The sequence below is a fragment of the Molossus molossus genome, unplaced genomic scaffold (genome assembly GCF_014108415.1).
Source record: "Molossus molossus isolate mMolMol1 unplaced genomic scaffold, mMolMol1.p scaffold_m16_p_7, whole genome shotgun sequence".
Lineage (NCBI taxonomy): Eukaryota > Metazoa > Chordata > Mammalia > Chiroptera > Molossidae > Molossus > Molossus molossus.
The window spans coordinates 94,991,523-95,015,718 of record NW_023425401.1 but is presented as its reverse complement, the minus strand read 5'-3'; the positions used below and the strand labels follow the sequence as shown (position 1 = coordinate 95,015,718).

The following is a 24,196-nucleotide window of genomic DNA, read 5'->3' as shown; positions in this document are numbered from 1 at the left end:
TGTCTCCCCCAGGGTATCATTCCGTGCGTCCCCTGGGCGGGCGGGGCTACTCCCTGCAGTGGGTTTCTGCGTGGAGTGAACCCGGCCTTTACCTGGGGCTCTCTGGCGGTAGGTGGGTCCACTCCATCCCCTCTCCGCATCCTCGAGCTGTCAACGCAGCATCCGCCTTGTGGGACTGTTAATTACTGCCTTTTATTATATTTACGCTGCTTAATTTTTTTCTCCGCAATGTACTCTTTCCTCTAATTAGGAGTAGTGATTAGAATCTCTTTTATGTGTGGCAGGCGTGAGCCTTTGAATGTTGGCGGCGCTCGGTGACTTGAAGGGAAGCTGCAGACTGATAACAAGCCAGCTGAGCTCGGGCGGGGAGGGCGAGGGGAGTGGAGCCGGCTTCTCTCGGAATGTTCTGGAGGAGGAGTGAGCAGTCAGACGGGGAGGCCAGCCGCGATCCGTGGAGGCTCCGGGAGAGCCACGCGTGGGCAGCCTGTGGGACTGGCCTGAAGGTGCTCGCCAGGGCGCCCAGCGCTGGCTCCTGAGCGTTTGCAGGGCAGTGTGGGTCCAGGAAGGTGACTCCCAAACACCTGACAGGGACCCAGGACGTCACCAACACACAGACGCAGAAGAGGCCTGGCCGGGGCCCGTCACAGGCCTGACCTGCTGGTGTAACACACACACACTCACCCACTGACGCACACACTTAGTCCCTCACGCACGCACACCCATGCACTCACGCACACACATTCAGGCTCATGCACGCATCCCCTGTGGTCCCACAAACAGACACTCGTGTTCCTCACTCAGGACATACATGAGTGTTCACCGGGCGTCAGGGCTTTTGGTGACAGTGCTTGCACTCTGCTTTCGCACACACGAGTGCACACGCTCTGCTGCATGTCTTTCTGGGATCATCGGGGTGGCTCAGCTTCAGAGTCACTTACCCCCGTGTCCGTGTGAGCAGCGCAGAGGGGCCGGTGCAGGGAGAGAGCAGCAGAGGAGCCCCTTCGTGGTCCCAGTGGCATCCCTGCTGCTCTGTCCCACCACAGCATGAGCATCCTCAGACCCCAGGCCTCAGGCTCGCTGGGCCGGGGGGCCGTGTGTATTCCTGGGATCACCAGGGCCCACAGGACACGGGGTGTGTTTTTCAAGGGTTTTCCAGAGCCACACAGGGCTTCTGAGTCTCTTGAGTCCATAAAGTATTTTTCCCCTATTCTTATGTTTGTATAAATAGAAAGAAATATTGTTCAGTTAACGTCCACTGGCTGTTCTTCGTCACCATGTGTTAATCAATTCTGGGTGTGTGTGTGCGCGTGTACGTATGTGTGCGCGTGTGTGCGCGCGCGCACGTGCCAAGGAGAAAGGCAGAGCAGGGAAGGCCGGGCACGTTACCTCTGACTCCCTCCAGCGGTGGAGGGCAGCCCGAGAGGTGGGCAGTGCCTAGGACGGGTGTGGTGGCAGCTGTGTAACAACCTCAGCCCGTGTGCTGGCCTTTCCCCGGGAAAGGGGGGCCTCGCAGCGCCCCTATCTGGAGATCTGAGCTGCCTCCACAGATAGCGGTGCCCCCACACAGCTCATAATTCACCACTGAGTACATCCACTGCGGAAGGAAGCACAAAGACCGGGCCGCGTATTTATACAGAAGGACTAGATTAGTGTGGCAGAGCCTCCATCTGCGCCCAGTGGGTGGTTTGATGGCTCCAGCGACCTGCGTGGCCCAGAACCGGGACTTCAGAAGAAATTGTTCTTACTCTGGAAGGGAAACCCACTCTAAACACAGAATCGGAACTAGGCTCTTCATCACTGGAACCTCCCCTTTCCTCTCCTACCCGCCAGTCCCTGCGGTCGCCCACCCCATGCACATTCGCAAACCAAGGCCCTTCACCTCCAGGCGGGAGGCGCCCCTGTGCTCCGCAGCAGCACGGATCTGGGGGGGGCCCGCCCCCCACGAGCGTCCTCGGGCTGCAGCTTTCTCCATGCCTGTGTTGTTCACCTTAGCCACTTAAATCAAAACATCCCTTTTTCTTTGTCCTGCATGTCGGAGGCCTTCCTGCTCATGTGCCCTAGGGGCCTGGGTGAGGGTTCCAACCGTCCGACTGGGGGAGCTCCTGGGCCCACCCCACCCCGGAATCTCACGGGCTCTTCTTTGCGCCAGCCTTTGCCGAGCTGCAGACGGACATCCATGAGTTGACCAGTGACCTGGACGGAGCCGGGATTCCCTTCCTGGACTACAGAACCTACACCATGCGGGTGCTGTTCCCGGGCATTGAAGACCATCCAGTCCTCCGGGACCTCGAGGTGAGATGCCGCGCCCATGGCCACGCCCTTCCCTATCACGGTGTTAGCCCAGAAAGTTGTGGGGGACCTTCCAGTCCAGCTGCTTTAGCCAGCGATGGGAGAGCTGAGGTCAGGGAGGGGTTGCCAGTTGCTAAGAAATCTGTGGCCGGTGCCAGCCAGTCCCTCTGGAGGAGGTGAGGACAAACCAGGAAACCTCAGAGCAGGACAGGGATGAGGCTGGACTTACGGGGTCACGTTTTCCTTGAGAACTGAATGCAAGACTCTCTCCTCAGAAAAAGTGTACATGTTCTCAGAGAAGAGAAGTCTGGCAAACGAAGGTTAGGAGCTCACGGACGCTTGTTCAGGAAATCGCCCTATGGTGACTCCACCGCTTACCTGTGCTCAGTGCATCTATTTGAGAGAGAGAAGCAAGGCGCTGGGAGGGGGCGGAGGGTGAAGGACAAGAACCTGCCTGTCTTTCGTACCAGCAGGGGCGCCGTCCTTTGAACATCTCATCCTTCTCCCTGTCTAGCCTTGGATCGGCTTAGGCATATATTCATAGTACCCTTTGTTCCAAAAGGGATTTGGACTGAATTCTAAAGACAGAAACAAGTGAAAAATATGAGGAAACCAGGGGAAAATAACAATCATGGGGAATAATCACCGCTAGTTGACTGCTGACGGCCCGGTGTTAAGTACTTGAACCGCGTGCATTCGCTCAGCACCAGGAGCCCTCGGGAGTAGCCCTGGGAGTAGGCACCCAGACTAAGGGCACCCCGCACTCCGGGGTGGGGCAGGATGCTAGCCCATGGGAACACTGCAGAGCCTGCCCCAGCAGCGAGCCGTGCGCTCGGCGCCTGCGCTGCTCCAAGGGCGTTGGACCCCGCAGCTCTGGGTATTTATGAGGATGAGTGGAAGATTGTGGCCAAAGTAGCAACAGGAAATAAGACTGGTTCCCAGATTTATACTGTCCATGGAATAGAACAGACCCACCGCTCAGGCGCCACATGCTTTTGCAGGCACTGACCGCAGGGGATGGCTACCTGACTTCTGCAGAGCAGAGCAGAGGCCGGGCCCGGTATCCATCACGCCGGGCCTCGTGGCCTTCCTCCTCAGCTCCTCCGTGTGTCCCCTTGAGCCTGAATGTCCTGACTTTCCTTGCCTTTATCAAGAGGGGAGACTTTCTGATCGCAGCTCTGCTCAGGAAGGAATTAGCAGCCAGCTTTCCGGTCTCCCTGAGTCGGAGCCCACGCGATAGCAACTGTCGGGCACGGGCTCCGATGAGCAGGTCACACAGCTCTGCTTTTTCACCATGAAAAAATAAACGTCCTATAAAATTTCAACCATGTTTAAGGGCGCAGATCAGTGGCACTAAGTGCATCCACACTGTTGTGCCAGCGTCACCACCATCCGCTCCAGAACGTTCCATCTTCCCAAACTGACACTCTGTGCCCGTTGGACAGCCCCTCCCCAAGCCCCTCCTCAGCTCCTGGCCGCTGCCACCCACCTTCTGCGTCTGTGGGTGTGACTACGCTGGGCACCTCATACCAGGGGAATCCCACCGTGTTTGTCCTATCCTGACGGTTCACTTGTGTAGCAAAGTGTTTTCAAGGTCCACCTGGCTGGTAGCACGTGACAGAATTTCCTTCCTGTTTGAGGCTGAATCATAGTCCATTTAATACCCACATCTTGTGTATCCCCTGCTCTGTCACTGGGCACTCGGGGTGCTTCCCCCTTTCGGCTGTTGGAAATAATGCGCTATGAACATGGTGTACGGGTCTCTTTGGAGACCCTGCGTTCAATCTTTGGGTATCCACCCAGAACATACGACGTTTTCATTTCCATGAATCTCACGCGTTCCCCGCTGGCAGACGTCAGCCTAGGGTATGTGAGACCCCGCGTCCTACCTGAGCCCCGGAGGTCTTGGCTGGGTCGTCATTTTCTTCTCTCTGTCCAGCCCCGCGTTGCTACCGGCACACAGCGTGGCTTCCCCGTCGGCTGAGTGTGGAAACGTTCCCACGGACTACTGGAGACCAGTGTCTGCCAGGTTTCCAGCCGCTGGGGTACCGGCCTGCTGGTGGCGGGAGTGGAGGATGCCTGTGGGGAGGGGGTGGCTTTGCTTGGGGCTGTGCTGGACAGGAGGCCCCCAGGCCCTGTGGGACCATCTGCGTGGAATCTGGGCATCTGGGGGAGGGCTGCCCCGTGCTGATCACACACCCACCCTCTGAACACAGAAAGCAAACAGTAACCACACACCCCATTTTCAACCTATCGTTGCCTCCTACTCGCGACCCTATTGGGTTACAATTAAAATTTACTCTCCAGTTTTATACTCACAGGCTTCAACTCAATTATCGAACCATCTGGTGAATAAAGAAAGTCTTGTTTCAGGATAACGTTTGCGTAGGGGGCAGGGTGGCATGTGACAAAGGGGAATTGTCCTGGACACTCTTCACCAAGACACCCCACTACCATCTCCTCTGACGTAACACGGGAGAAGCCCTACCTCCCGCGCCCCGAGACTGGGCCAGCGCACCAGACAGCCGGGGCGCCCCGGGCAGAGGATCTGTGGAAAGTAGTGATGAAGAAGGAGGGCAGGTCATAAAACGCGGTTTAAGTGCCTCCCGCGCCCGCCAAGCACTTTACATACATTATCTTATTTAATGTCCATAAAACATTATGACACAGGCGCTCACGGTCTCGTTTTACAGGCGAGAGAGTGGAGCCCAGAGGTGAAGGCGCTTCCTGCATGTGAGTCAGGAGTCTCTCTGAGTCCAAACCCCAGGCTGCAAACCCCTTCTCCGCAGGCCCGAGTCCTAGGCTGGCTGCCCAGGGGCCCGTGCAGCACGGCGGGTCCAGAGCATGTCCTCATGCCAAACTGCCGTCTGGTCAGCTCTTCCTCCTCTCCAGGCGCACGGTGCCGGCCTGCACAGTGCCCCCTGCCCTCCACGGCCAGCTCGAGCTGCTGGGGGCCGTGCACTGGGGGCCGCAGGGAGGACCAGCCCAGAGAAGGACTAGACATGGCCAAGCACAGGGAGGGTGGAAGGGGACTTGGGAGACACACACACTTGGTCGGAAACCCAGCATTACCTGTCACCAGCTGGCTGGCCTTGGGACAGCTACAGCTTCTCTGAGCAGCTCTTAGGAGCACACACTCAGCCCAGGGCCGTCGGAAGGCTGACTTGGAACAGTGCGTGCCGTTCCATGTGCCAGCACTGCACGTGGCGCACGGTGGCACCTACGAATGGCACTCTGTGTTGTTATGTGGACAGGCTGTGGACAGGCTGTGGACATGGTGCGGGGAGCAGTCACAGAGCTGGGGGGACCAGTGAGAGACAGACAGCTGGGCACACAGAGGCCTGGGCTGATGGCAGGCGAGGCTGCCATGTCTCCCTTGTCAGCGCCCGCGGAGTGGGAATGGGGGAGCCGGGCAGGAGGCAAGCCTACGCGTTGGGGAACGAGGGGTTGGCGAGGACGAGCTGCAGGGGGCCCTGGGCAGCACCCACGCCCGCCCTGGCTCTGGCACGTTCCCGTCTCTCCTGAGAACTGCCTTCTGACAGGGGCTGCCAAGTGCCAGCACCATGGCGAGGGAAATGGAAATGGCCTGGGCTGGGGAAGGTGTTAACTCCCGGCCTCCCGGCCTGTGGGAGCCGCTGATGCTGGCCAGCTGGGTTCAAGGAGCGCGCCTCTCGCAGGAGGCAGGAGTGGGCCCCTTGCGCTCCTGCCGCTGAGCAGGGCTTCCGCTGGCCACGGAGAGGGCAGGGGTCTGTCTCTGCCTCCAGCCAGCACCTTGCCCTGTGCCCAGAACCCAGGGGGCTGGCTGACGAGGGCCATGCGGGTTCTGGCTCCGCCTCTGCAGACTGGGCCTCTCTGCCTGTTCTGTCTGCCCCAGCTTAAAACCTCTAGAGTAAAGGACAACATTGCGGCAGTTCAGTCGCTCGGCGCGTGTCGGGCTGCGCACCGCAGGCTTTTCACACGTCGGGGCCTGCGTGCTCCCAGGAGCCCCGGGAGGTGGCGGGAAGCGCCCGGGTTCGTGGCCCGGCTCTGACACTTCTGTCTGTCAGGAACTGGGAAGTCGCTCGTCCTCATGGGGCCTGGGGGCGGAAACGGTCCTCACCTCGTAGGGTGTCCCCATTTCTAAAGCATGCAAAAGCACGCTCAGCACAGAGAGAGCCTGAGATACTCACTGGCTGTGGTACCTCCACTTTGTTGATGAAGAAACTGGGCCTCCTCAGGGTCCCGCAACTGGTGAATGTCTGTGACTGAGCGAACCTGAGCTTGAGCGACTCTGAAATTGTGTGGCACTCTCATGCTACATACATGACGCCCCTTCGCAAAGACCTGGGGCGTCTAAGCCATGGGGGAGACACGGCCCTCTAGCTGTGGCCTCGATGGCACCCCAGCACCCCCCCCCCGAAGGGCTGCCCTGCTCCGCGTCCTCAGAGGGCTGCCCCTCCGGGCAGAGGCCATGCCTTACTGTCCACGTTAACGTTTGTTCTCACGGAGGTCTGCGTACAGACAGGCTCACAGCAGAACACAGCTCTGTTCCCCGTGTGAACAAGCCATCCAGCCAGCACACAGATCAACACGCAGACGTGACCAGCCCTCCGGAAGTCCCCCATCCCCGTTCCCATCACGGTACCCCCAGAAAAACTATTTTCCTACCACCACTGATTGATTTCCTTGTGTTTGTTTTTTAAATCTTTGTTTAAATGGTGTTGTACAGTATGCCCTCGTTGGGGTCTGTTTCCACTCAATGTCTGCAAGAGACATCCTGCTAGTGTGAGTGGCAGCTCATTCCTGCTGCTGTGTCGGATTCCACGGGGTGAACAGACCTCAGGTCCTCGAGCCGCACGCTTGCTGCCTGACATTGGCGGTTTCCAGCCTGGGCCATTAGATGCGATGCACTGTGACCCCCTGCTGCATCCCAGAGATGCCTCCTCCCTGCCTGGGTCTGTCTCTGGCTCATGTTTGCTGAGTGGACGGCACATCCTTGCACCTTGCATGGGTCTCCCGATGAGAGAAGATGCAGGCAGGACGATAAAACCGTCTTCCTCCCCTTCCCCAGGATGGAGCGGGGGCTCAGGTGCTACCTATAGATGCTGGAGTTAGGGAATGCCTGAGACACTGTGGGGCCTAATCTTTCCATTCTTACAGGAGAATGAACTTGGCCCCCGGAGGAGTAAGGGACGTGCCCAAGCTTACACAGGGGTGGTGTCAGAGTCCATGTGGAACCCGAAGTCCTGGCTGTGAGGCCACTGGTCTGTCAGTAGGACCCACAGGTCTGGAGACAGCTCAGCCATTAGGGTAGCAAAGGCTCAGGCCTGATGATCCGTCAGCCCGAGTGCACCCCACAGCGGCCGCGTGTCCTGGAGTTCCCACCAGGGCTGTGATGGTGGTCGGCCGTGGTGTGGGGCCCCTGTGAACTCAGTACTGTCGGGGAAGAGCTGGGGTGTGGAGCGGGCCTACGTAGGTCCAGACCCATTGCTCACAGTGATGTTCTCTCTGTGCCTCCCTGGATTCAACTCTACAGGAGGGACGGTGACCCGCTCGTGGGCTGTGATGGAGGCTAAATAGATAGCTGGCACTAGATGAGGCTTGATGGCATTAGCCAGCTGGGCTCTGACGGCAGTGGGTGAGGGGTGGGGTGGATGGTCAGCAGTGTGCGCAGCCCACCCGTGGGGGCATCCCTGGGGCCCGCCAGCCTCGCCCCACAGGTGGCAGCCAGACGCCCGGGTGTCCTCTGCAGGTGCCGGGCTACAGGCAGGAGCGAGTGGAGAAGGGCCTGAAGCTCTTCGCCCAGCTCATCAACAACAAGGTGTTCCTGCTGTCCTTCATCCGCACCCTGGAGTCGCAGCGCAGCTTCTCCATGCGCGACCGCGGCAACGTGGCCTCGCTCATCATGACGGTGCTGCAGAGCAAGCTGGAGTACGCCACCGACGTGCTGAAGCAGCTGCTGGCCGACCTCATCGACAAGAACCTGGAGAGCAAGAATCACCCCAAGCTGCTGCTCCGGAGGTGAGGTGGGCGCGGGCAGGGCGGGCCGGTCAGAGGGGCAGAGAGCCCCTGCCCAGCCCACCGGGCAGCCCGCCTGCCTTCCAGGGAAACCAGGGCGGAGCTCCCGGGAGGAGCAGCCAAGACCCCGAGGTTAGGGACGACCTGCCCAGAGGCCCGTGTGTCCCGTGCCTTCTTAAAAGAAGCTGTCCATCATGTTGGTGCCATGGCCCATCTGCTCACCCTGTTGTTTCTCGTCTGCTCTCCGTCATTCTCTCTGCCCTTCCACTCCCCTGACGGTGACCCTTTTTACTGGCATTCTTCTCTCGTGGGATCTTAAGCGGTCACTGTGCTATCCCCTGGCTTTGTCTAAATCAGAACTTGAATTAGGAGAGATACCCCAAGGCCTCTCTGGGAACCCCCACCCCCACCCCACCATCTCAACGTGGGAAGTGTTAGCCCCGAGCCGCTCGCACTGCTGTCTGTCTGCTGGTGGTCGCTACACGCCACACGTGACTATTTACATCTAAATTAATTAAAAGTAAATACCATTTAAGATCACCCGAGAGCTGATTGGGAGCCCAGCAAGCGTCTGGGTCCCTTGGCAGCGCGGTGATCAGAATCTGCATCCCAGCGAGGGCCTCGGTGGTCAGAACGCGTCTGACGGTCTGAGTGCGGTCCAGCCTGGGCTGGAACTAAAATCCTCCCATGGCAACATGCCTGGTGCCGTGCGGCGAGAACTTTCCGGCACCGCGCTAGGCTCTGCCTGCACCGCCCCACCGATGGGCACGACCATGCCTCACCCTGGACCCTGGCACCCAAGCGGTCCCGTGTGAGGGCGTAACCAGACCCCGTGGCTCGGCCCTGTAGGAAACAGAGGCTCTCCACGTGCCCTTAGTGCTGAAGGCCTTTCTCCTCGAGGCTGTTATTCCGGTGTCTTTAGGCCCCTGTAGGTAAAAATTGAAACTCCATGCCCGGCCCTCTGCATGGACCTCATGTGCCGTCGGCCCGCCGTCCCGGGGTTGGGTCTGAGGCCGGGCCTCCCACTTGGTTCAGTGTTGACTCCGGGCTTTCTCGGATGCTGTGGGCATTCGCCTGCGCGGCCGCAAAGGCTGCTCCACCCAGGGGCAGGCACACGGCTTTGGGAACAGCAGGCGCATCATTTTGATGTTTGTTTTACGTCCATTCCACCGCTGCCCACCAGCATGTTCTAGGGTGGCCAAGCCTGCCAGAGCTCCCGCGGCCGTTCCCGGGCACGGCCTCGCCCTGCCTCCCGCGTCTCCTGCTCATTTCTACTCACCCTCGCCAGGCGCCCTCTCCCTCCGCCTGCCTGCATCTCTTTTCCTTCGTGCCCTTGGCTGCCCACTCCTTTCAACAGTCCTTATTCTTTTTTAAAGTATATTTTTATTGACTTATTAGAGAGAGAGAGAAACATCGATGTGAGAGAGAAACATCGATCGGCTGCCTCCTGCACGCCCCCTACTGGGGATCGAGCCCGAAACCTGGGCACGTGCCCTGACCGGGAATGGAACCAGGACCTCTCAGTCCATGGGGCGACGCTCAGTCCACGGAGCCGCACGGCCGGGCTGGCCTTCGTTCTTTCCTTCTCACTTTCACTGTGTGCTGGCAACTGCCCAGATGCCTTGGGATTTTAGCTGTTAGTATCTTCAGGCAACTGCAACTTTCAACTCTATGTAAACATGCCCAGATGGGCTGGTTTCTCTCTGGAGCTGGCCACACACTTAGTGTAACCAAAAGTGGCCTTTGGCCAGTAACACTGCTGCTGTGTCTTCACTTCCAAAGTAAAAGAATATATAAACTTGGGTAGCAGCATGAAAGATGCAAGTCAGACTCAAGAAGGAACTTTCTGTTATTACAAATGAAACACTAGAAGAGTTCCAAAGTATATGGAAGCCTTTGAAATAGGACAACCTGGCGTCTCCTGGGATGAGCTAGGCATACAGCTCCATGCTACCGTCGGCTGAGAGCCTTCAGCTCAGGGGGTGGGGTCAGTGTCATCTGACCTTTTTGCCATGACCCCCGGCTCTTGCCACCTTCCTTTCTATCATCTGCCAAATTAGTATATCCCAGGTTTTTTTGCTTTGCTTTTCTCACCCAAAGTAACTATACAGTTCGCTAAGGCTGTACGGCCCCATGGAATCGCTATGAGCCACATGTGACTTTTAAAATCTAGATTAATTAAAGGTAAACAAAATGAAAATTTCAGCTCCTCAGATACTCTGGCTGCATTTCAAGTGCCCAGTGGGCACATATGGCTGGTGGCTACCACATTGGACAGCAAAGAGGGAGCGTTTTCATCACAGAACCGCTCCAACCCATTCCCACCAGAACCCACCCTGCAGCCAGACGCCCAGAACAGCATCTCCTGGCCTCGTAGGCACAGCTTGTTTTATCACTGTGGGGTGTCCAGGAGTCTGTGGAGTCAAAGAGTCTCTAAGATCTCAGGATTTTCCCCGAAAACCTTAAGCAGCAAGACCCGTGCCGACTTCTCCCCCTGCCTTCTCAGTCCCTGGGGTCTGACCAGCTGCTTCTGTCTTTGTCCTCCTCTGCTGGCGGGTGACAGGACTGAGTCGGTGGCCGAGAAGATGCTGACCAACTGGTTCACCTTCCTGCTCTACAAGTTCCTCAAGGTACGGTCGGCTGAGGGCTATCTGGCCTGGCCTGCATCGCCCTGACGGCCTGGGCACCAGCAGCACCCTCCGCCACCCGTCCCTCCCGGCCCCAAGTCCCAGCTCCCCAGGGCCTGGCGTCAGAACCGCACCCAGAAGCACAGCTCCCCCTTGTCGCTGAGGGGCCAGGCTCCCGACCATGTCAGGAGACAGAAGCGGGATGCAGCCCTAGCCTGAGAGACAGGTCCCTGCAGGCGTTTCCCCCGGGAGAGTAGAGATGAGCCTTTGAGAGGACCCCGCATGAGCCCTTACGATAAGCACAATTCGCCCCTTATTTCCTGCATCCACTTCCCTCTCCTGCTGCCTCTCCCTGCCCCAGACGTACTGAGGCCGTGCAGGGGCCCAGCAGGTACAGCAGCTGCCGGCGGCGGCTCAGCCGACCTCGTGCTTGGGATTCGGAGGAGCCCCGACACCCAGGCATTGACTTGTTTGCTGGGGAGCTCACACCGCTGAGCTGGCCTCGGTCTCAAGATGGGGCTGCGGAGAAAGTGGGGTGGAGGGGATGGGGAGAGGAGCAGAGCGGGGAGAGGCAGGGAGGGGAAGAGAGCCATGGGACGGGGATGGACCGGCAGACGGGACAGGACAATGAGGTCAAAGGGCTGTGCGTATAAAATACACACTGGATTTCAAAGACTCGTCCCAAAAAGAAAAAAGAATGTAAAATGTCTCTAATAGTTTTGTACATCGATTACATGTCAACATGATAATTCTTGGGATGTGTTGGGTTAAATAAAATACATCATTAAAATTTTTTAAAAAAAGAAAGAACAAAGGAGCCCAGAGAGGCGTCCCTCTGACGGAGGAAGTTGGAGACCCAGGAGTAAGCAGGGGGAGCGGGGAGACTTGAAAGGGCGGAGAGGCAGCCCCGTGGAGAAGCGGGTCCGTGGGAGGCCGGGCTCCGCCCCCTGCGGCCCCGGGCCCCCAGCACGGGGTTCTCCTTGCCCAGGAGTGTGCCGGGGAGCCCCTGTTCTCGCTGTTCTGCGCCATCAAGCAGCAGATGGAGAAAGGGCCCATCGACGCCATCACGGGGGAGGCCCGCTACTCCCTGAGTGAGGACAAGCTCATCCGCCAGCAGATTGACTACAAGACCCTGGTAAGCCGGCCTCAGCGCCTTTCCCTCGGCTCCGGGCAGCCGCTCGCTCCTGCCCAGCAGAGGGGTCGGTGGAAAGTCCCCTCTCCGGGGTCGCCCACTGCCAGGGCCCAGCCAGCTGTCCCACCTGCGCCTGTCACCCCAGAGGTCCTCTGAACCGCCACACCAGGGCATCTGGATTTGGGGGCCAGCAGCTCAGACACACCTGAGCCACACCAGCTAAAGACGAGTGAGCTCCTGGGCCAGGGCCCTGAGCTGTGGGGTCCTCCGGCCCTGCCAGCAGCAGCCGGCCTGGCCCCAGCATGAAGGCCTTCTCCCCATCAATCCTCCCAGCACAGAGCGTGCCCTTCCTGCGGGGGCCGGTGGGGGGCGGTGGGGCCCGAAGGAGTGGGACCCGCACAGAGTCCCTCCGGATTCCCAAGCCCACCTCTGCCCACTGGTTGAAGCTCAAATGGGCACGTGACCCGAGCGGTAGAAGGTGCGGCCAGGGGCACCTGGTGGTAAAGGCGTTTGTCCAGGGAATGTGGGGACCCCCCCATCAAGGTCAGACCCCCTCTCCTGACAGAAACCGTCGCCCTAGGAGATGGCAGAGCTCGGCATGGAGGAGCACGGGGTCTGGAACGAGGCAGACCTGGTGTAGAGCCTGAATCTGCTCCTCACCAGCTGGGCAGTTCGGGTTAATCTGAGTCTTAATCTCTCCAAGTTTGAGCTTCTTTATCTGGAAACAAAATGGGGATAGTACCAGCCTGGCCAGTGTGGCTCAGTGGTGAGCATCGTCCCAGGCACCAAGAGGTCACCGGTTCGATTCCCAGTCAGGGCACATGCCGGGTTGTGGACCTGATCTCAGTGGGGGGCAGGCAGGAGGCAGCTGATCGATGTTTCTCTTTCAGTGCTGTTTCTCTCTCTCTCCCCCTCCCCCTTCCTCTCTCTGAAATCAATAAAAACGTATTTTAAAGAGGGGGTAGTACTAGAACCCACTAAAGCAGAGAGGGCAGGAGTATGTAGCTCCTGAGGTTGTGCAGAGGGTGGAATTGGTAGGGGTGTAAGGCGCTGAGCATGGGTGGCTCTCCATGCCGCTGGCTCACAGGAGTCCTGCTGCCCCATCCCCTCCATGCCCGCCCGCGGCTGCCCGTCCCCTCCGTGCCCGACCACTGCTGCCCGTCCCTCCGTGCCCGCCCACGGCTGCCCATCCCCTCCATGCCCACCCGCGGCTGCCCGTCCCCTCCGTGCCCTCCCGCCCACGGCTGCCCGTCCCCTCCGTGCCCGCCCACGGCTGCCCGTCCCCTCCGTGCCCACCCACTGCTGCCCGTCCCCTCCGTGCCCTCCCGCCCGCGGCTGCCCGTCCCCTCCGTGCCCTCCTGCCCGCGGCTGCCCCATCCCCTCCGTGCCCGCCCGCGGCTGCCCGTCCCCTCTGTGCCCTCCCGCGGCTGCCACGTCCCCTCCGTGCCCTCCCGTCCGTGGCTGCCCCGTCCCCTCCGTGCCCTCCCGCCCACTGTTGCCCCGTCCCCTCCGTGCCCGCCCGCGGCTGCCCGTCCCCTCCGTGCCCGCCCTCGGCTGCCCCGTCCCCTCCATGCCCACCCGCGGCTGCTCGTCCCCTCCGTGCCCGCCCACAGCTGCCTGTCCCATCTCTCCGGGCCACGGAGCTCTCTTAGGTGTCTCTGGAGAGAGCTGTGATCTCCCACCTTCTGTAGGGAAGGGGACAGGAAGTGGAAATAGGGTCTGAGGAAATCAGAAGTGCCCAGGAAGGGAAGACAGGGAATAGATAGGGTCTGAAACGCACAGGCCAGGCTGGGCATGGCAGAGCCAGACGAGGATGGTGAGCCAGGGGGAATCCCGGACATGGAGGCAGCTTGGGACACCCCTCCACTCCTGCTGTCTGGGAATGATGTGGCCATAGCACAGCTGTGTTACTCCAACTGCAGAGGCCCCAGGAGGCCCAATAGCACCCCAAAAGACTTGCAGGATTGGCTCAGTTGCTGAGCTTTGAAGGAGGACCAAGGGAGGGAGGACCAAGGGACAGAGGACCAAGGGAGGGAGGACCAAGGGACGGAGGACCAAGGGGGGGAGGACCAAGGGAGGGAAGACCAAGGGACGGAGGACCAAGGGGGGGAGGACCAAGGGACGGAGGACCAAGGGACAGAGGACCAAGGGAGGGAGGACCAAGGGAAGGAGGACCAAGGGAGGGAGGACCAAGGGAAGGAGGACCAAGGGACGGAGGACCAAGGGAAGGAGGACCAAGGGACGGAGGACCAAGGGACGGAGGACCAAGGGAGGGAGGACCAAGGGAAGGAGGACCAAGGGGGGGAGGACCAAGGGAAGGAGGACCAAGGGAGGGAGGACCAAGGAAGGGAGGACCAAGGGAGGGAGGACCAAGGGAGGGAGGACCAAGGGACGGAGGACCAAGGGGGGGAGGACCAAGGGACGGAGGACCAAGGGACGGAGGACCAAGGGAGGGAGGACCAAGGGAAGGAGGACCAAGGGGGGGAGGACCAAGGGAAGGAGGACCAAGGGAGGGAGGACCAAGGGAGGGAGGACCAAGGGACGGAGGACCAAGGGGGGGAGGACCAAGGGACGGAGGACCAAGGGACGGAGGACCAAGGGGGGGAGGACCAAGGAAGGGAGGACCAAGGGAAGGAGGACCAAGGGACGGAGGACCAAGGGGGGGAGGACCAAGGGACGGAGGACCAAGGGAAGGAGGACCAAGGGAGGGAGGACCAAGGGAGGGAGGACCAAGGGACGGAAGACCAAGGGACGGAGGACCAAGGGGGGGAGGACCAAGGGAGGGAGGACCAAGGGACGGAGAACCAAGGGACGGAGGACCAAGGGGGGGAGGACCAAGGAAGGGAGGACCAAGGGACGGAGGACCAAGGGAGGGAGGACCAAGGGAAGGAGGACCAAGGGACGGAGGACCAAGGGAGGGAGGACCAAGGGAGGGAGGACCAAGGGAGGGAGGACCAAGGGAAGGAGGACCAAGGGACGGAGGACCAAGGGAAGGAGGACCAAGGGATGGAGGACCATGGGAGGGAGGACCAAGGGAAGGAGGACCAAGGGAGGGAGGACCAAGGGGGGGAGGACCAAGGGAGGGAGGACCAAGGGAGGGAGGACCAAGGGAGGGAGGACCATGGGAGGGAGGACCAAGGGACGGAGGACCAAGGGACGGAGGACCAAGGGAGGGAGGACCAAGGGAGGGAGGACCAAGGGGGGGAGGACCAAGGGAAGGAGGACCAAGGACGGAGGACCAAGGGGGGGAGGACCAAGGGAAGGAGGACCAAGGGACGGAGGACCAAGGGAGGGAGGACCAAGGGACGGAGGACCAAGGGAGGGAGGACCAAGGGAGGGAGGACCAACGGAGGGAGGACCAAGGGATGGAGGCCTCTGCTTCCTCACAGGCATGGTCTGTTCCGGAGGAGAGTTAGGGGCTCCTATTCGAATGAGAAATGGGGACAAAACCCTTCCAGAAATAAGGACCTGCATAGACTTCTTAATGAGCTAGAACTACTGTTGAAACATCTGCCTGGTCGCTCCCCCTTCACTCCCTTTTCCCATCTCACTGGGGGCTCCCCAATGTTGACGCCAACAACGAGCTATGATAATGCTCCGCACCCACACTGCAGGGTCCTTTATCCCAGAAGCCACAGCGTTGCTCGCCAGCTCAGGTTTGCTTAAAGAGAACGTGGGACGCTGGAGGGGGTTGAGGAAGCGCATCGGGTAGGGTGGAAATCCTGGGGAAGAGGCTCCGGAGAAAAGGGGGAAGGCATTGCAATGACTTTGCCCAGAAGAGAAATTTGTCTTCAGGGAGATTGATCAGTCACCTTGAAGCCTGTGAAGGGAACCCCACAAACAGAAGTGGGAGTAGCCCCAAGGCTGGTGACGGGGAAAAGGAAGAAAGTGTTAGACGGCAGCAGACGGGATACCCCAAGAGGAAGGGGCACAGGAGGCCGTGGAATGCGCCAGTAGCTGGAGGAGCCCAGGGTGCTTTGAGCCAACTGATGGTAACCGTGTTCTTGGCAGGAGGGATAACGACAAAGAATGAGACAGGTGCTGAAACGCTTGGGGACACATCACTTATAGCAGCTGCCCCGTTAAGTGTTGAGTGATTAATTGTATTGATACTAGAACTTGGACTAGGGCCCTGCTGCTGGGAGTGCCCGTCTGAGTCACCCAGAGCCTGCTAGGTGCTGGATGCTCACCCAGAGCCTGCTAGGTGCTGGATGCTCACCCAGAGCCTGCTAGGTGCTGGATGCTCACCCAGAGCCTGCTAGGTGCTGGATGCTCACCCAGAGCCTGCTAGGTGCTGGATGCTCACCCAGAGCCTGCTAGGTGCAGATGCTCACCCAAGAGCCTGATAGGTGCTAGATGCTCACCCAAGAGCCTGCTAGGTGCTGGATGCTCACCCAGAGCCTGCTAGGTGCTGGATGCTCACCCAGAGCCTGCTAGATGCTAGATGCTCACCCAGAGCCTGCTACATGCTGGATGCTCACCCAGAGCCTGGTAGGTGCTGGATGTTCACCCAGAGCCTGCGAGATGCTAGATGCTCACCCAGAGCCTACTAGGTGCTGGATGCTCACCCAGAGCCTGCTAGGTGCTGGATGCTCACCCAGAGCCTGCTAGATGCTAGATGCTCACCCAGAGCCTGGTAGGTGCTGGATGTTCACCCAGAGCCTGCTAGGTGCTAGATGCTCACCCAGAGCCTGGTAGGTGCTGGATGCTCACCCAGAGCCTGGTAGGTGCTGGATGCTCACCCAAGAGCCTCTAGATGCTAGATGCTCACCCAAGAGCCTGCTAGATGCTAGATGCTCACCCAAGAGCCTGCTAGATGCTAGATGCTCACCCAAGAGCCTGATAGGTGCTAGATGCTCACCCAGAGCCTGCTACATGCTGGATGCTCACCCAGAGCCTGCTAGGTGCTAGATGCTCACCCAAGAGCCTACTAGGTGCAGATGCTCACCCAAGAGCCTACTAGGTGCTAGATGCTCACCCAGAGCCTGCTAGGTGCTGGATACTCACCCAAGAGCCTCTAGATGCTAGATGCTCACCCAAGAGCCTGCTAGGTGCTAGATGCTCACCCAAGAGCCTGCTAGGTGCTAGATGCTCACCCAAGAGCCTGCTAGGTGCTGGATGCTCACCCAGAGCCTGCTAGGGGCTGGATGCTCACCCAGAGACTGCTACAATGCAGAATTCAAGCCCCATCCTAGACCTCCTGAGTCAGAGTCTGCATTTAACAAACCCCCCCAGTGATTCTATTCACGTGAAAGTCTGAGAAACACTGACCTAGCAGATAAAAAAACACCAGGCACTTTGCTCAGATACTAGGCAAGGGGCACAGGGGTGGAGGTAGGAAGGTGACTTCTGGCTGGAGCTGTGACTTAGCCAGTGGCTGAGGCCTTGTCCCTCACTGGGGCCACGGCTGCTTCTCTGGATGCTTCCATGGAGTACTCGCAGGGCACCATGAAGCCTGGGCAGGTTGAGATGTCAGGAGAGCTGCTCAGGCGCAGCCTGTCCTCGTGGTCTCCTGGAGGAGCAAGCCCAGAACAGCTGCGCTGCTGCCCGGGGGAGGCCCGGGGAACAGGACAGCAGGGAACCAGGGGACAGGACAGCAGGGGGCCAGGGGACAGGAAAGCAGGGGCCCGGGGAACAGGACAGCAGGGGCCAGGGGAACAGGACAGCAGGGGGCCAGGGGAACAGGACAGCAGGGGGCCAGGGGACAGGACAGCAGGGGCCAGGGGACAGGACAGCAGGGGGCCAGGGGACAGGACAGCAGGAATCAGGGGACAGGACAGCAGGGAACCAGGGGAACAGGACAGCAGGGGGCCAGGGGACAGGACAGCAGGGGCCAGGGGAACAGGACAGCAGGGAACTAGGTGACAGGACAGCAGGGGGCCAGGGGACAGGACAGCAGGGAACCAGGGGAACAGGACAGCAGGGGCCAGGGGACAGGACAGCAGGGAACCAGGGGAACAGGACAGCAGGGAACCAGGGGACAGGACAGCAGGGAACCAGGGGAACAGGACAGCAGGGGCCAGGGGACAGGACAGCAGGGGGCCAGGGGACAGGACAGCAGGGAACCAGGGGAACAGGACAGCAGGGAACCAGGGGAACAGGACAGCAGGGGGCCAGGGGACAGGACAGCAGGGGGCCAGGGGACAGGACAGCAGGGAACCAGGGGAACAGGACAGCAGGGAACCAGGGGAACAGGACAGCAGGGAACCAGGGGACAGGACAGCAGGGAACCAGGGGACAGGACAGCAGGGAACCAGGGGAACAGGACAGCAGGGGCCAGGGGACAGGACAGCAGGGAACCAGGGGAACAGGACAGCAGGGAACCAGGGGAACAGGACAGCAGGGAACCAGGGGACAGGACAGCAGGGAACCAGGGGAACAGGACAGCAGGGGGCCAGGGGACAGGACAGCAGGGGGCCAGGGGAACAGGACAGCAGGGGGCCAGGGGACAGGACAGCAGGGAACCAGGGGACAGGACAGCAGGGAACCAGGGGACAGGACAGCAGGGGCCAGGGGACAGGACAGCAGGGGGCCAGGGGACAGGACAGCAGGGGGCCAGGGGACAGGACAGCAGGGAACCAGGGGACAGGACAGCAGGGAATAAGGGGACAGGACAGCAGGGAACCAGGGGACAGGACAGCAGGGAACCAGGGGAACAGGACAGCAGGGGCCAGGGGACAGGACAGCAGGGAACCAGGGGACAGGACAGCAGGGGGCCAGGGGACAGGACAGCAGGGAACCAGGGGACAGGACAGCAGGGAACCAGGGGACAGGACAGCAGGGAACCAGGGGAACAGGACAGCAGGGAACCAGGGGACAGGACAGCAGGGAACCAGGGGAACAGGACAGCAGGGGCCAGGGGACAGGACAGCAGGGAACCAGGGGACAGGACAGCAGGGAACCAGGGGACAGGACAGCAGGGAACCAGGGGAACAGGACAGCAGGGGCCAGGGGAACAGGACAGCAGGGGGCCAGGGGACAGGATAGCAGGGAGCCAGGGGACAGGACAGCAGGGAACCAGGGGACAGGACAGCAGGGAGCCAGGGGACAGGACAGCAGGGGTCCGTGGACAGGACAGCAGGGGGCCAGGGGACAGGACAGCAGGGAACCAGGGGAACAGGACAGCAGGGGCCAGGGGGAACAGGACAGCAGGGGGCCAGGGGGAACAGGACAGCAGGGAACCAGGGGAACAGGACAGCAGGGGCCAGGGGACAGGACAGCAGGGAACCAGGGGAACAGGACAGCAGGGAACCAGGGGACAGGACAGCAGGGAACCAGGGGAACAGGACAGCAGGGGCCAGGGGGAACAGGACAGCAGGGGGCCAGGGGAACAGGACCGCAGGGGCCAGGGGACAGGACAGCAGGGAACCAGGGGAACAGGACAGCAGGGAACCAGGGGACAGGACAGCAGGGAACCAGGGGAACAGGACAGCAGGGAACCAGGGGAACAGGACAGCAGGGAACCAGGGGACAGGACAGCAGGGAACCAGGGGAACAGGACAGCAGGGGCCAGGGGGAACAGGACAGCAGGGGGCCAGGGGAACAGGACCGCAGGGGCCAGGGGACAGGACAGCAGGGAACCAGGGGACAGGACAGCAGGGAACCAGGGGACAGGACAGCAGGGAACCAGGGGAACAGGACAGCAGGGAACCAGGGGAACAGGACAGCAGGGAACCAGGGGACAGGACAGCAGGGGGACAGGGGACAGGACAGCAGGGAACCAGGGGACAGGACAGCAGGGAACCAGGGGAACAGGACAGCAGGGAACCAGGGGAACAGGACAGCAGGGAACCAGGGGACAGGACAGCAGGGAACCAGGGGACAGGACAGCAGGGAACCAGGGGAACAGGACAGCAGGGAACCAGGGGACAGGACAGCAGGGAACCAGGGGAACAGGACAGCAGGGGCCAGGGGGAACAGGACAGCAGGGGGCCAGGGGACAGGACAGCAGGGGGCCAGGGGACAGGACAGCAGGGGGCCAGGGGACAGGACAGCAGGAACCAGGGGACAGGACAGCAGGAACCAGGGGAACAGGACAGCAGGGGGCCAGGAGACAGTACAGCAGGGGCCCGGGGACCGGACAGCAGGGAACCAGGGGACAGGACAGCAGGGAGCCAGGAGACAGGACAGCAGGGAGCCAGGGGACAGGACAGCAGGGGTCCGTGGACAGGACAGCAGGGAACCAGGGGACAGGACAGCAGGGAGCCAGGGGACAGGACAGCAGGGGTCCGTGGACAGGACAGCAGGGAACCAGGGGACAGGACAGCAGGGAGCCAGGGGTTAGGACAGCAGGGGTCCGTGGACAGGACAGCAGGGAACCAGGGGAACAGGACAGCAGGGGGCCAGGGGAACAGGACAGCAGGGGGCCAGGGGACAGGACAGCAGGGAACCAGGGGACAGGACAGCAGGGAACCAGGGGACAGGACAGCAGGGGGCCAGGGGACAGGACAGCAGGGGGCCAGGGGAACAGGACAGCAGGGGGCCAGGGGAACAGGACCGCAGGGGACAGGACAGCAGGGAACCAGGGGACAGGACAGCAGGGAACCAGGGGACAGGACAGCAGGGAACCAGGGGAACAGGACAGCAGGGAACCAGGGGAACAGGACAGCAGGGAACCAGGGGACAGGACAGCAGGGAACCAGGGGAACAGGACAGCAGGGGCCAGGGGGAACAGGACAGCAGGGGGCCAGGGGAACAGGACAGCAGGGGGCCAGGGGACAGGACAGCAGGGGCCCGGGGACAGGACAGCAGGAACCAGGGGACAGGACAGCAGGAACCAGGGGAACAGGACAGCAGGGGGCCAGGAGACAGTACAGCAGGGGCCCGGGGACCGGACAGCAGGGAACCAGGGGACAGGACAGCAGGGAGCCAGGAGACAGGACAGCAGGGAGCCAGGGGACAGGACAGCAGGGGTCCGTGGACAGGACAGCAGGGAACCAGGGGACAGGACAGCAGGGAGCCAGGGGACAGGACAGCAGGGGTCCGTGGACAGGACAGCAGGGAGCCAGGGGAACAGGACAGCAGGGGGCCAGGAGACAGTACAGCAGGGGTCCGTGGACAGGACAGCAGGGAACCAGGGGACAGGACAGCAGGGGGCCAGGAGACAGGACAGCAGGGGCCAGGGGAACAGGACAGCAGGGGTCCGTGGACAGGACAGCAGGGAACCAGGGGACAGGACAGCAGGGAGCCAGGGGACAGGACAGCAGGGGTCCGTGGACAGGACAGCAGGGAACCAGAGGACAGGACAGCAGGGAGCCAGGGGAACAGGACAGCAGGGGTCCGGGGACTGGACATCAGGGAACCAGGGGAACAGGACAGCAGGGGGCCAGGAGACAGGACAGCAGGGGGCCAGGGGAACAGGACAGCAGGGGGCCAGGAGACAGGACAGCAGGGAGCCAGGGGAACAGGACAGCAGGGGTCCGGGGACTGGACATCAGGGAACCAGGGGAACAGGACAGCAGGGGCCAGGGGACAGGACAGCAGGGGGCCAGGGGACAGGACAGCAGGGGGCCAGGGGACAGGACAGCAGGCTGCGCTGTCCTTGCAGGGCAGGGAGGGTCCAGGAGGAAGGTAAAGGACGAGGGGCTGGGCGAGGACTCTCAGAGCCACACATGGTTCAGCTTTCCACCACTGTTTTCAGACAGGACATTTTGAGAGTGAGAGTTTTGGTTTTATAGATTTAAGAGGGTTTTTTTTCTTCTTAATGGAATAAGCATGTTCCCATTTGAGCTCATAGCAGTCTGGTTGCTAATGAAAGGCAGGCGCCCAGGGCCGGGGTTCTGATGCCCCACATGGAACGGGGGCGGGGCGGAGGAGGCTGCTGTCTGAGTCTGCAGACCAGACGGGCCATTGGGAAACGGTGGGGCTGGGGGTGCGCAGGGTGAGGTCGGGGACGGGGACCCACAGAGGGCTCAGGCAGCAGGGTCCGAGGGCGGTGCCGGTGCCGACTGGCATGGCCGCTGGACAGCACCTGTGCCCGCAGCACCATGACGTCCACTGTGGTCCCCCTGGATCCCGCACGGGCTCGTCCCTGAGAGCCCACTCTGAGGATAGCGAGGGGAGAAAAGCCTTTGGACACCGCCCAGGGGTTTTTGAAGGAAAAGCTACAGTTTGGTGCCCCGAGCAGTCTTCCCTTCTCCGACTAGTTCCAGAAAGAGAAATCGAGGTCCTGAGCCGGGGGGGCCTCTTTCTCTAGCACAGCGGCTCTCAACCTGTGTCGCGACCCCTTTGGGGGTCACCTAAGACCTTCGGAAAACACATATTTCCGATGGCGATTCATCACAGTAGCAAAATCCCAGTTACGAAGTAGCAACGAAAATAATTTTATGGTTGGGGGTCACCGCAACATGAGGGCTCTATTAAAGGGCCGCGGCCTTAGCAAGGGTGAGAACCACTGCCTAACACGAGGCTCCAGGCTCAGCGCCAGGAAGGGATCTCCGGTGGCCTGAACCTGAAGTTCGTAAAAAGCACATTAAGCTGCAGCCTCCGCAGCCTCCAGTCAGCCCCACACCCTCCCTATACCCGAAGCCAACGGAACCCGCGAGAAGGGAGCCAGGTTCGCATCAGTGTGTGGGAGGGAGTGACGGCGGGCACGCGGACGGGGCGGTGTCAGGGGGCGAGGGTCTGGCTGTGCACCCCAGCGGCCTGGTGCCTGTGCACGTGTGCGTGCGAAGAGCACACGCGTGCGTGCATAGCATGCGTTCTCATACAGGTTTCCCATCCCTACTTGAACAGGGTCCTCTCTGAGGGAAACCGGCATTTTAATGACGTTTGTCAGGTGTGCAGCACCTTCCTGTGCCTGTGGGACAAGAGGGGCAGAGGGCTCGGGGGTCACAGATGGGCAGGGCGCTCCCCACCGCTGCCCAGCCCAAGCTGCAGGGGGGCTGGTCAGAACAGGGCCGAAGGCTGCGGGTGCCTCAGCTCCCCCGCTGCCCCTGCAACCGGCCTCTCTCCCCTCCCCCAGGTCCTGAGCTGTGTCAACCCCGACAACGCCAACAGCCCCGAGGTCCCGGTGAAGATCCTCAACTGTGACACCATCACTCAGGTCAAGGAGAAGATTCTGGACGCCATCTTCAAGAACGTGCCGTGTTCGCACCGGCCCAAGGCCGCGGACATGGACCTGGGTGAGTAGACAGCCCACCAGGGGCTGTGCGGGGTCTCGTCGAAGCTCCTGCTCCTCGATGGTGGAGCCGGGGTTCAGGGAGCAGGCCCGCACAGCCCAGGGGTGTCCTTCATGGCCACTTGGTGAGCGGGAAGCAGAGGGGGGCTACAGGCTTGTTGTTTCCGGGGTCTCTGAGTAGCCGAGGGTGGGTGTGGGGGAGTCACATCTGCAGGGAGGGGGTTAGTCTGAGTGTGTGTGGTTCCAGGTCTTGCCACTGCCTTTGTTGTGCCCCAGGCTCTGCCCTTCCCCTCTGTTCTGTGCCTGTACTTTTTGCTGACTCCCTAAGACATGAGGGATCTGGGTCAGCGATGGAGGAGGAGGAAAGAAAAGAGAAAAATGGGCTCTGGCAGCCTACTGGGGAGCAGGATGAGTTTTTATTCCAATGTTCCATGAATAGAATGCATAGCCTATATAAACAAGGGCATGCCACTTAGGGCCAGCTGCACGTAGACCCAGTTAGGGTTTGCCGGAGTGTGTAATAAGATATCGTCCCGGGGAAATCCTAGCAGGGAGCCCCAGGCTCCAAGGCCATTTGGCACCATGGGTCAGTGTCAAGCACACCTGACTTTGAGTCCTGGAGCCACCTAGTTCTAGCTGTGTGACCTTGGTCAAGTTACTTAACATCTCTGTGCCTCAGTTTTCTTGCCTATAAAATGGAGATACTAGCACCTGCCTCACTGTCAGAGGGAAGTGAGGTGATGCGTGTGGAGCCCACAGCACACACTCAGCACGGGCTGGCGGCTGCCGGTACTGAGATGAGAAGGACACGGGTAAGGAAGCAGTATGTGGATGCCGGCTGTGGACAGAAAGGCAGGCGTGTGCGTCCCTGTGTCCACAGGGGCGGGAGGCCCTCAGAGGCCCCTAGTCCGTCCTTCTGGCCTCTACGCTGGCTTCGGCTCAGCCCCCCAGACAGAGGGGCATCCCTGCTACTTTCTGAAATCCACAGTGAGGTCCCACCCTGCAGGGCACACGCAGGAAGTTCTGCTAACT

At 60.8% G+C, this 24,196-nt stretch overlaps 1 protein-coding gene across 1 annotated transcript in view; it reads left to right on the top strand.

Moving 5' to 3' along the window:
* The window catches only part of PLXNA4 (plexin A4), a 405,427-nt gene that overhangs the window by 357,326 nt on the left and 23,905 nt on the right, over positions 1 to 24,196 (top strand). Inside the window, exons 21-25 of the mRNA XM_036247334.1 lie at positions 2,150 to 2,292; positions 8,021 to 8,289; positions 10,850 to 10,916; positions 11,902 to 12,048; positions 23,009 to 23,168. Coding sequence (XP_036103227.1) covers positions 2,150 to 2,292; positions 8,021 to 8,289; positions 10,850 to 10,916; positions 11,902 to 12,048; positions 23,009 to 23,168 — 786 coding nt within the window. The remainder of the gene's footprint in view (positions 1 to 2,149; positions 2,293 to 8,020; positions 8,290 to 10,849; positions 10,917 to 11,901; positions 12,049 to 23,008; positions 23,169 to 24,196) is intronic.